This window comes from Microcebus murinus, chromosome 25 (genome assembly GCF_040939455.1).
Source record: "Microcebus murinus isolate Inina chromosome 25, M.murinus_Inina_mat1.0, whole genome shotgun sequence".
NCBI lineage: Eukaryota > Metazoa > Chordata > Mammalia > Primates > Cheirogaleidae > Microcebus > Microcebus murinus.
The window spans coordinates 25,510,082-25,521,975 of NC_134128.1; the positions used below are offsets into that span (position 1 = coordinate 25,510,082).

Genomic DNA, 11,894 nt, shown 5'->3' on the forward strand with positions numbered 1-11,894 from the left:
TTACCCAGGCATGGTGGCGCATGCCTGTAGTCCCGGCTACTCAGGAGGCTGAGGCAGGAGGATCACTTGAGCCCAGGAGTTTGAGGTTGCTGTGAGCTAGGCTGACGCCACGGCACTCACTCCAGCCTGGGCAACAGAGCGAGACTCTGTCTCAAAACAAAATAAATAAATAAAACTCCACTAACAGTTTGAAAACTAACAGCCCCACCACCGACTGTCTGTAACCCAGAGTCCTTCGCCGAAAATGGTGACCCCTCTCAGCAGCTGTGTTCCCCCCCTCCCCGGCATTTCCAGACCTGAAAGGGGAGCCCCTAAAACGCTCCATGAAGGCGACTTTGTAGAATTTCTCCCCACTTTTTAGTCGGTCACCTGGTCTCAGATGTAGGGGAACAAGGCAAATTTCCCCATCGCTACTCAAAAACACAGGTGGTGTTTCTTTTGTTTTTGAGACAGAGTCTCGCTCTGTTCCCCAGGCTAGAGTGAGTGCCGTGGCGTCAGCCTAGCTCACAGCAACCTCACACTCCTGGGCTCAAGCGATCCTCCTGCCTCAGCCTCCCCAGTAGCTGGGACTACAGGCATGCACCACCATGCCCGGCTGATTTTTTCTATATATTGTTAGTTGTCCAGGTAATTTCTATTTTATAGTAGAGATGGGGGGGGGGGGTCTCGCTCTTGCTCAGAGCTGGTTTGGAACTCCTGACCTTGAGCGATCCTCCCGCCTCGGCCTCCCAGAGTGCCGGGATGACAGGCGTGAGCCACCGCGCCCCGCCTAGGTGTTGCTTCTTGAAGGGAAAGATGGGACACGAAAACGTCTCCGATCCTGGGTGTTCCATCCTTGTAGGTGACAGATGGGGACATGTGACCCTGAGGCGCCAGGTTGTCATGGAGAAAATGCAGAAATGCCACGGCTGGGGGTGGGGTCCCAACCTCCTGGGGGAGGGGTCCCCAACCTCCTGGGGGAGGGGTCCCCAACTTCCATGACACGTGTCCCCCCAACCCCCGCCCCGTGGCGGACAGAAACATCCCTCCTCCAAAACTCCAGTCCCCCTCCCTTTTTGGAGGAATCGGGCGAGTCCCGGCCTGGCCCTTCTGTGGCTTTCCGGAAGAAACGCCACCATGACTTACAGAAATGACCAGAATTTTTTTGTTTTTTTTTTTTAAACGAAGTCATGCAGATCTGATAGACCGGAGTGAACGTTTCATAAAACCAACGACTGTTTAAATGGTAGGACTGGACTGTTTGTCTATAAATATTACCTTTTATATTCCATCTGAGTTTTATGCAGATGAACACATCACTTTAATGACCTGCGTTTGCTCCGGGAGAGTGCGGGAGAGCAGAGCCCCGGAACCCCGCCAGCCAGATGGCTGCCTTTTCTTGCATGAGATTAAAAGATGTTTCTCATTCGCCGGGACGCTTCGGAGGCAGATTGATATCGCCCGGCTAAATTGCTCGCATGTTTTCGGAATAAAATTTAAAGAGAACTTTTTAAGGCAATTGGTGTCTCGGGCTCTCCGAGCAGATTGCTCTCCAGGTAGAGAGAGACATTCGGTAATTAACGGAGAGAATTCCTACGTTAATCGGCTGCTTCGGGAAGGGGGAATATAATGACTCCTTATTAATCATGAAAAGAGATGTTCGGCATGCAGGGACCATGATAATTGCTCCAACAGTGGAAATGTTAATTAATGAAAAGAACAATGATGTAGGAAATTAGCTGCATAATGCCTGCTACCGCCAATGAAGGTTGGATTTTAAACAAATTATTTAGAGTGGAAACCACAGAAACAAGGCCTAAAATAACAGACACGTGGAACCTCTTTCCTCCCAAATTTAAGGGGGAAAAAAAAAAAAACACCCAGTGCTCCTGGCGTCTTTGCCTGAAGAAGCAAAAACATTCGCCCGGAGCTATATTTATTTCTCAGAAAACCTTGTCGTCCATCTCTGCTCCAGACTTCTAAAATCAAATCATCCCAGCCCAAAACAAGGTCCTTTATTAATGTCATTTCATCTCAACACAATAGGTCATTCTGACTGCTAAGGACAAAAGGAGTGCAAGCGAGTGTTTTTCCCTAAACTGAAATAAATAAATGTGATTCCTGATAGTTTCCGGTTAATATAAAGAAAAAAAATGTAGATTCACTCTGGGGACAGAGCGTCTTTAAAAAAAAAAAAAAAAAAAATCTGGCCAGGCCGGAGGCTCACACCTGTCATCCCAGCACTCTGGGAGGCCGAGGCGGGAGGATTGTTTGAGCTGAGGAGTTCAAGACCAGCCTGAGCAGGAGTTCGAGATCCCGTCTCTACTAAAATATAGAAGGAAATTAGCTGGACAACTAAAAATTATATAGAAAAAATTAGCCTGGCACGGTGGCACATGCCTGTAGTCCCAGCTACTTGGGAGGCTGAGGCAGGAGGATCGCTTGAGCCCAGGAGTTTGAGGTCACTGTGAGCTATGATGACACCACGGCATTCTAGCCTGAGCAACAGAACAAGACTCTGTCTCAAAAGGAAAAAAACACAAACAAAATCCAATTTTAGGCCGGGCGTGGTAGCTCACGCCTGTAATCCTAGCACTCTGGGAGGCCGAGGCGGGCAGATTGCTCGAGGTCAGGAGTTCGAAACCAGCCTGAGTAAGATCGAGACCCCATCTCTACTATAAAAAATAGAAAGAAATTAATTGGCCAACTAATATATATAGAAAAAATTATCCAGGCATGGTGGCGCATGCCTGTAGTCCCAGCTACTGGGGAGGCTGAGGCAGGAGGATCGCTTGAGCCCAGGAGTTGGAGGTTGCTGTGAGCTAGGCTGACGCCACAGCACTCGCTCTACCCAGGGCGACAGAGCAAGACTCTGTCTCAAAAAAAAAAAACAACAAAAAAACACACAAACAAAATCTAATTTTAAGTCCCTGGGGGAACACACGGCGTCCACTGAGGCTGGTTCTGCAGGGAAGGCAGCGGTGTTTGCGGCGTGGAGGCCGTGGGAGCTCGGCCCATGTAGGAGGCCGAAGCCCCCGGGCCCTCCCCTCCCCCGCAGGATGGGGACAGAGGGCGGGGGCTTGGGAGCAGGGGAGCCCGGTCCCTGGGCGACCCCCCTGGCAGGCGTGGCGGGGGCGGGCGATGACGGCCTCTCCTTGCAGGTGGAGCGTGCTGGGGCTGCAGGGTGCCCTCCTGTCCCACCTCATCGAGCCCGTGTACCTGCACAGCGTGGTCGTGGGCAGCCTGGGCCACACCGGCCACCTCTCCCGGGTCCTGAGCCACCGGACGGAAGGCATCGGCCAGCTGCCAGCCTCCTACCGGCACCACCGGCCCCTCCTCAGCGGTAAGAAACGCCCCCCACACCCCGGGACCAGGACCCCTTCCGGGCACCAGGTGCAGGGCTGGCGGGCAGGGCAGGGCCCGGGAAGGGCAGATGGCGCCCGCTTTGCCCGACCGCGCAAAATCCAACAATCCAAAGATTTGAAAAAAGGAAAAAGATAAGGAGGTCACAGTGCACCCCTGAACACAGCCCCGGGAGACATTTTAGTAACCGCTCGTGGGCGGCCAACAACCTTGGGTGGTTCCTTTTTGGGGGGACGGGTGAGCACGCAGAGGGGCCAGGGACAGACACGCAGGCTCATAAGGACGGGGTCCCCTGGGGGTCCCAGCTGGGAACGCAGAGAAGGGAGAGAACTCCGCATAGACGTTCCTCTCGGTCCCCAGCTGTGACTCGCGTCGCCCTGCTCTGTCTTCACACCCACCCACAGCAAACGGCGTTCTCCCTGTTTTTAAACTGTGGAAAGAGATCCATAGAGACTCTGTTTTTCAAACTCTGGAAAGAGATCCATAGAGACTCTGTTTTTCAAACTGTGGAAAGAGATCCATAGAGACTCTGTTTTTCAAACTCTGGAAAGAGATCCATAGAGACTCTGTTTTTCAAACTCTGGAAAGAGATCCATAGAGACTCAGGGACTTGAGTAAGACACTCCTCCTACCACCAGGGAGCCAGGCTCCGAACTCAGCCAGTCCGGAGATCTTCTTTCAGGCCGGGCGTGGCGGTGGCTCACGCCTGTCATCCTGGCACTCTGGGAGGCCGAGGCGGGAGGATCGCTCGAGGTCAGGAGTTCGAGACCAGAGATCTTCTTTCCACGCAGCTCGCTGCCCCCCCTCCCCCCGCGGCAGCGCCCGGCCATTCCTCACGACAGACATCTACTTCTCCGCCACGTAAAAACTAGTAATTCACAACAAAACTAGCTGGCCGGGCGCGGTGGCTCACGCCTGTCATCCCAGCACTCTGGGAGGTCGAGGCAGGCGGATCGCTCGAGGTCAGGAGTTCCAAACCAGCCTGAGCAAGAGCGAGACCCTGTCTCTACTATAAATAGAAAGAAATTAATCGGCCAACTAAAAATGTATAGAAAAAATTAGCCGGGCATGGTGGCGCATGCCTGTAGTCCCAGCTACTCGGGAGGCTGAGGCAGAAGGATCGCTTGAGCCCAGGAGTCTGAGGTTGCTGTGAGCTAGGCTGACGCCACGGCACTCTAGCCCAGGTCTATCTCAAAAAAAAAAAAAAAAAAAAAAAAAAAACACAACCCTAGCAGAAGCTGCAGCACCGTCTCAGGAGGGAGAACTGGCGCGGGAGGGCGCCCTCTGGTGGAGCTTGTCCCACCCGCCATCCACGCATGCCACAGCTGGGTATTGCCAGCGAGCTGGGAGTGGAAGAGACACAGCAAAATCCAAGGCTGTAAAATTACATTTATTTTTTTAGATGGTGAATTGCAGGAATTCTGACAAAATATCACTTTGGACCCAGTTTCAACCTCTTTCTTTCATTTTTACTTTTTCTCTTTTTCCTATTATTATTTTTTTTTTTGAGACAGTCTCCCTCTTATTGCCCGAACTAGAGTGCCGTGGCGTCAGCCTAGCTCACAGCAACCTCAACCTCCTGGGCTCAAGCCATCCTCCTGCCTCAGCCTCCCGGGTAGCTGGGACGACAGGCATGCACCGCCACCATGCCCGGCTAATTTTTTCTATATATTTTTAGCTGTCCAATTAATATCTTTCTATTTTTAGTAGAGATGGGGTCTTGCTCTTGCTCAGGCTGGTTTTGAACTCCCTGACCTTGAGCGATCCACCCGCCTCGGCCTCCCAGAGTGCTGGGATTACAGGCGTGAGCCACCGTGCCCAGCCTTCAATGCTTGTTTTAAATGATATGCTCATCCGGGAACATGTCAACAAAAAAACGAAAACAGGACTTTTGAATTATAAGCATGAAAGCAGTGAATTTGCAGAGAAAGAATTAGAGATTCGGAAGCACCTGGCCTCACCCAGCTGTGCAACGTGCAGCGTAACAGCAGAGCCCCGGACGACCCCATCCCAGGTGGCACCTGCGGTCTCGCTAGGGATCTCAGTCTGTGCTCAGGAGCGTACTGGGAGCGTGGTCTTTATTATTTTAGAGATGCAAATGAGCCTAAACCTCAGGGCCTCCCCTGTGTGCATGCAAACCCCGGACAGTTACCACTCTAAATGGACATTTAAAAACCAATCATGTAAATTCCGAAAGGAAAGCATCAGAATTTCTCGCAACAAAGAAGAGAGAGATCTTGTGTGAGGATGATAATAAAAAGCATACTCCAAACGAGCAAGTGAAATTAGCTGGAAGCCTCCCTCAAGGTCAGCTTGCAGAACTGCAATTTAGACAGGGCTCGATCGCTCTGGGTCACAAGGAAGCAGGCGGGCTGGAAAAGACACCCCTACTGGCACAGTCACAGGGCGCATATGAATGTTCTCAGAAGACACACTCGACAGGCCGGGGCGAGGTGGCTCGCGGCTGTGATCCTAGCACTCTGGGAGGCTGAGGTGGACGCATCGATCGGAGTTCGAGACCAGCCTGAGCAAGAGCGAGACCCCATCTCTACTAAAAACAGAAAGAAATTAATTGGCCAACTAAAATATATAGAAAAAACAATTAGGTGGGCGTGGTGGCGCATGCCTGTAGTCCCAGCTACTCGGGAGGCTGAGGTAGGAGGATCGCTTGAGCTCAGGAGTTTGAGGTTGCTGTGAGCTGGGCTGACGCCACGGCACTCACTCTAGCCTGGGAATCACAGTGAGACTGTCTCAAAAAAAAAAAAAAAAAAAGAAAAGAAAAAAAATCACAATGCAGGGAAGAAATCTGGATAGGACGGATACATTTTTTATTCTCGTTAATGACATATTTAACAGACAGGTTTTGAGACGTTGAGCTGTTTGAGTGCACACTGAAGATGGAATTGGGATTATGTGTACGGCTCACAGCAAGGTCTCGGCAGTGAACCTGAGATTTGAGAGATGGACCCGGAGGATGGATTGTCAGGGCCATGAGTTGTTTAAGGCGCCTGGTTTATGTTCATGTGATGAGCATTGCAGTATTGGTGACAAAATAGAGGAGAACAGGGCTGTCTTCTCCAGAGAAGACACCCAGCCGGGTGATAAGAAGCTTTTCTGCTTCCATGTTTCACGCAACTCGATTTGTCAGGAAGAGCTTCGATTCTTACTGCTTACCGACAGTGACCTGTAAATTTTGCCCAATACCACCTATTTTTTTTTTTGCCTTCAAACTATCTCTCTGTTAACATTCATATCCATTTTTTTTTTGTATGAGTCCAAATTTTCAAATGTTATCACACTGAGTTGTGGGAGGGCCAGTCCTCATTATTTCAGGAGAAATGTCTACAATGAATAATCATTGAGAGTATTTTGCAAAATAACTCAGTGAAGCAGTAACGAGTAAAATAACTCAGCGAAGCAGTAAAAAGTATTTTCTTTTATGCAGATGGTAATTAAGTTGCAATATTATTTTTACTTAAAAACAGACAGAGGTATATTATGGGGTGACATACGCATTTTTCATGAACGTTTAGGATGAAACACATGAGCTCCAAAAAGCATCTTAGCAGGCTGCTTTGTCTAACAGTCACTAGAGGTAGGAATTTATGCTCTTGTTCCCTTGCAGGAATTTTTGGTTGAAAAATTATAGAGCTTGCTGGAATAAGCTAAAAGCAATTCTAGTATCTTTCCATCAAAGCCAAAAATGTTCAATTCGGCAAAGATTTAGTAAGACATTTCTATGGGATTAGCACAGCACTTGCTAAGCAAATCAGATGGTACACAGCCTAAGATACACTTTTTTTTTTTGAGACAGAGTCTCACTTTGTTGCCCAGGCTAGAGTGAGTGCCGTGGCGTCAGCCTGGCTCACAGCAACCTCAAACTCCTGGGCTCAAGCGATCCTCCTGCCTCAGCCTCCCGAGTAGCTGGGACTACAGGCATGAGCCACCATGCCCGGCTAATTTTTTCTATATATATTAGTTGGTCAATTAATTTATTTTTATTTATAGTAGAGATGGGGTCTCGATCCTGCTCAGGCTGGTTTCGAACTCCTGACCTCGAGCAATCTGCCCGCCTCAGCCTCCCATAAGATACATTTAAAATTACAGAAAAGCCTTGCTTTCATCTCCTGGGGAGTTCTTTTTAAAATATTTTCTATAGTAATTAATTTCCCTTTAATCTCCACCATGATTTTAAGGAATTATTTCTCAAAAGAATTAAAACAACAAACTTAACTGCATTGCTGTTGAGAATTTCACCATTTACTCCAAGGAAAACACTGCTATCGGCATCACCTTAAATGTGTACAAACATCAAGAGTTGGTCAAGGCCGGGTGCGGTGGCTCACGCCTGTAATCCCAGCACTCTGGGAGGCCGAGGCAGGTGGATCACTTGAGCTCAGGAGTTCCAGACCAGCCTGAGCAAGAGCCAGACCCTGTCTCTACTATAAATGGAAAGAAATTAATCGGCCAACTAATACATATAGAAGAAATTAGCCGGGCGTGGTGGAGCATGCCTGTAGTCCCAGCTACTGGGGAGGCTGAGGCAGGAGGATCGCTTGAGCCCAGGAGTCTGAGGTTGCTGTGAGCGAGGCTGACGCCAGGGCACTCTAGCCCAGGTGACAGAGGGAGACTCTGTCTCAAAAAAAAAGAAAGGAAGGAAGGAAGGAAGGAAGGAAGGAAGGAAGGAAGGAAGGAAGGAAGGAAGGAAGGAAGGAAGGAAGGAAGGAAGGAAGGAAGGAAGGAAGGAAGGAAGGAAGGAAGGAAGGAAGGGAAGGAAGGAAGGATTGGAGAGGTGCGCTGGCCCTCGGCTCCTCGCCCGGCGCCTTTCCAAAAAATTTAAAAAAATAATTAAAAAAAAAAAAAAGAAAAGGAAAAAAAAGAAGGATGGGTGTGTGTGGATATCTCCTGCCCGTCCCAACCCCAAGACGGGCTGCAGTTCCCGCGCGCCGGCCCGCAGGCTCACGCGTGTCCGCCTCCCCCACAGGCGTGAGCGAGGCCGAGCTGCGCCAGCCGGGGAAGTCCCCGCACTTCAGCGTGAACTGGGTCTCGGGCAGCGCGGACCTGGAGGTCGTGGACGCCACCACCGGGAGGAGGAGCTGCGGGGGCTCGTCCCGGCTCTGCAAGCACGCGTTCTCCGCGCGGTGGGCGCGGCTCTACGGCAGGGTAGGTCGCGCCTGTCCTCTGGGGGGTCCGGCGGGCAGACGCGCGGGCTCAGGGGCGCAGGCCACCCCTCGCCCCGCGGTCAGGGGGCGCGGGACTCCAAGGCCGGTTCCCCGCAACCAACCGCAACCGGCGCACACCAGCAGCCCCGCGTCCTCCGGCAGCCGAAGGGCGGGAGCCTCTTCGGGAACCCTCGGAGCTGGCGGAGCTCGTGCGTCTCTCTGCATATGGTAGCGTAAATTAAGCCCACGGGGACTTTTTTAAAAATTTTTAATTTTTTTATTATTATTTTTTTTGAATCTCCCTCTGTTGCCCAGGCTGGAGTGCCGTGGCGTCAGCCTAGCTCACAGCAACCTCAGACTCCTGGGCTCAAGCTATCCTCCTGCCTCAGCCTCCCGAGTAGCTGGGCCTACAGGCATGCACCACCATGCCGGGCTAATTTTTTTCTATATGGATTAGTTGGCCAATTAATTTCTTTCTATTTATAATAGAGACGGGGTCTCCCTCTTGCTCCGGCTGGTTTGGAACTCCTGACCTAGAGCAATCTACCCGCCTTGGCCTCCCAGAGTTCTAGGATTACAGGCCTGAGCCACTGCGCCCAGCCTAATTTCTTTCTGTTTTTTAGTAGAGACAGGGTCTCGCTCTTGCTCAGGCTGGTCTCGAACTCCTGAGCTCAAATGATCCTCCTGCCTTGGCCTCCCAGAGTGCTGGGATTACAGGCGTGAGCCACCGCACCTGGCCGACAGGGGCTTTGTGCAGTTGAAATTGTCCCCAGTTTAGATGTAAGGAAATTGACACTCAGCAAAGTTAGGTGATTTCTCCCAAATTATGTCAGGGTTAGAATTTCTCCCCGACCAGGAAGCCCGCACATTTCCACTACATCAGCCATTCGGAGCCTGTTTTCTCCTTCATAAGCAGGGATGGTAGCTACATTTCTAGGTTTTAAATTGAGATACATATTTATATGTGTTTCCAAAGCACAGCAGGTTGTAACCACAAAAACAGGTAACAGGCTGGGCTCACGCCTGTAATCCCAGCACTCTGGGAGGTCGAGGCGGGCAGATCTCTCAAGGTCAGATGGTCGAAACCAGCCTGAGCAAGAGCGAGATCCCGTCTCTACTAAAAAATAGAAAGAAATCAGCTGGACAACTAAAAACATGTAGAAAAAATTAGCCGGACGCGATGGCACATGCCTGTAGTCCCAGCTACTCGGGAGGCTGAGGCAGGAGGATCGCTTGAGCCCAGGAGTTTGAGGTTGTTGTGGGCTAGGCTGATGCCACGGCACTCTAGCCTAGGTGACAGAGTGAGACTCTGTCTAAAAACAACAACAACAAAACAGATAACAGAAAAACTAACCAACAAATAAAAAGCGTTCTGCTAATTTTTCTGGACTTTTTTGTCCAAGCAATGACTGCAAACAGGAACTGTAGTGTAGTGGTTTATTTACCAACAAGGAGAAGAACAGCATAGATATATGACACTTAACATAAGCATTTTTACCAACTCAGAAGACATTGCACATTGCACATTTTTTGCTGTGAGCCTGGCAGCGGCTTCTGCCTCCTCCAGGAGCCTCTGAGGGTAGACTCAGGTCTGTGGCCAGCACCTGCGGCTGTCAGCCCCTGTCCTGCTCGCTCTCAGCCACTGCCCACGTCTCGCTCCTTCCGGAGACCTTGCAGGGTCAGGGAGGTGCAGCGTCCAGTTGCTAAACAAACGGGGCTGCTCCCTTTGCACACACTCGAGGTGGGGCTGACCCGTGGGCAGTCGGCCCCACGAAGGACCCTGGAGTCGGGTCCTGAGTCCCCGTGGGGCCCGTCCCACCCCAGGTTGGCCGCTGCCTTCTGCTGGCTGCAGAGCTTCACCTGCTGGGAACTCAGGAGCCGGGCGGGGAGACATCCAGCCCCACTGGTCTCCAGTGATGATACAACCCAAGCCCTTGCCCGTGCCCTGCCCGCCCTGGCACTGTGGCCCTGGCTCCTCACCCACTGAGTCCCTGCTTCTCCTTCAGAAAGAAAAAAAATACACCCCGTGTTTGTGTATTTAAAAGCAGGCAAGTTGTGTGCTTATTTTATTCCTCAATCCTACCTGCTTGGATTCCACCGCCTTTCCTGAGAGACCCTGGTCCCTCCCACTCCGGTTCCTCTTTGCAATGTTGCCATTTTGGTTTAACGGCTTCGGTACAACGCTCACCGGTCGCGACACCTCGCCCGCAGCCGGCACTCACAGTCCGCACGACAGTCTGTGCTGTGCATTGACGACGGGTCCGTTTTGCTCTTGTGTGACGAGGAAAGCTTGAAAGCACTGAGAGCTTGTTTTACTTTGCAGGCGGCTTTACTTGTCATGTAAAACAGAACAGGTGACATAGACATATATGTTTCCGTTACATCATTTTTAAATGTTCACAATTTTATTTTGATAAATGAAAAATTAGAAAAGTCCAATCACGGCTATCGGCTACAGTCACTGTGTCCATTCATCTGTGGCTGTCAGCTGTGCTCGACGCTGGGCTGTGCGCGTCCATCTGTGGCTGTTGACTACAGTCAATGCTGGGCTGTGTGCGTTCATCTGTGGCTGTTGACTACAGTCGACACTGGGCTGTGCGCGTCCATCTGTGGCTGTTGACTACAGTCAATGCTGGGCTGTGTGCGTTCATCTGTAGCTGTTGACTACAGTCAACACTGGGCTGTGCGCGTCCATCTGTGGCTGTTGACTACAGTCAATGCTGGGCTGTGCGCGTCCATCTGTGGCTGTTGACTACAGTCGATGCCAGGCTATGCACGTCCATCTGTGGCTGTTGACTACAGTCGATGCTGGGCTGTGTGTGTTCATCTGTGGCTGTCGACTGTAGTCGACGCTGGTACTGAAGTGGTTAAAGAGGGAGAGAGGGAAGAAGCCCAGACCCCATCTTCTGCCGGGACACCCACGTATTTCTCGCTGATTGGCTCTCTCTCCTTCCTGCCCACAGCTGAGCACACGGACCCCGAGCCTCGGGGACACGCCATCCACGTACTGCGAGGCCAAGCGGGGAGCGCACACCTACCAGGCTGTGAAACAGCAGCTGTTCAAGGCTTTCCAGAAGGCCGGCCTGGGCACCTGGGTGAGGAAGCCGCCCGAGCAGGACCAGTTCCTACTGACGCTCTGAGTCTCGGACCCCTCGGCCGCTCGACCAGAGCTAGGTGCCCGGAGGGGACGAGGCCATGTGTGTGGAGCAACGTGGCGTGTCCGTCGGTTCTCTGTATCTGTGTGCCCTGGTGTTCCCGACACACACGCGTGCTCCGTGTTTGGACAGGCAAGGAGGCTGGAATTCAGGGCGTGCCGCTTCCCCCGGATGGCTGGTGCCCAGGGTCCCCACGCGTCACGCCGGAGCCACCAGCGCTGCCCGGCGAGGTCCG

General features: G+C 51.6%; 1 protein-coding gene across 1 annotated transcript in view; it reads left to right on the forward strand.

Annotated features, from left to right (window-relative positions):
• The window catches only part of ADARB2 (adenosine deaminase RNA specific B2 (inactive)), a 260,438-nt gene extending 248,544 nt beyond the window's left edge, over positions 1-11,894 (forward strand). Inside the window, exons 8-10 of the mRNA XM_075997510.1 lie at positions 3,141-3,322; positions 8,327-8,505; positions 11,468-11,894. Of these exons, the coding sequence (XP_075853625.1) occupies positions 3,141-3,322; positions 8,327-8,505; positions 11,468-11,644 (538 nt within the window). The 3' untranslated portion in view covers positions 11,645-11,894. The remainder of the gene's footprint in view (positions 1-3,140; positions 3,323-8,326; positions 8,506-11,467) is intronic.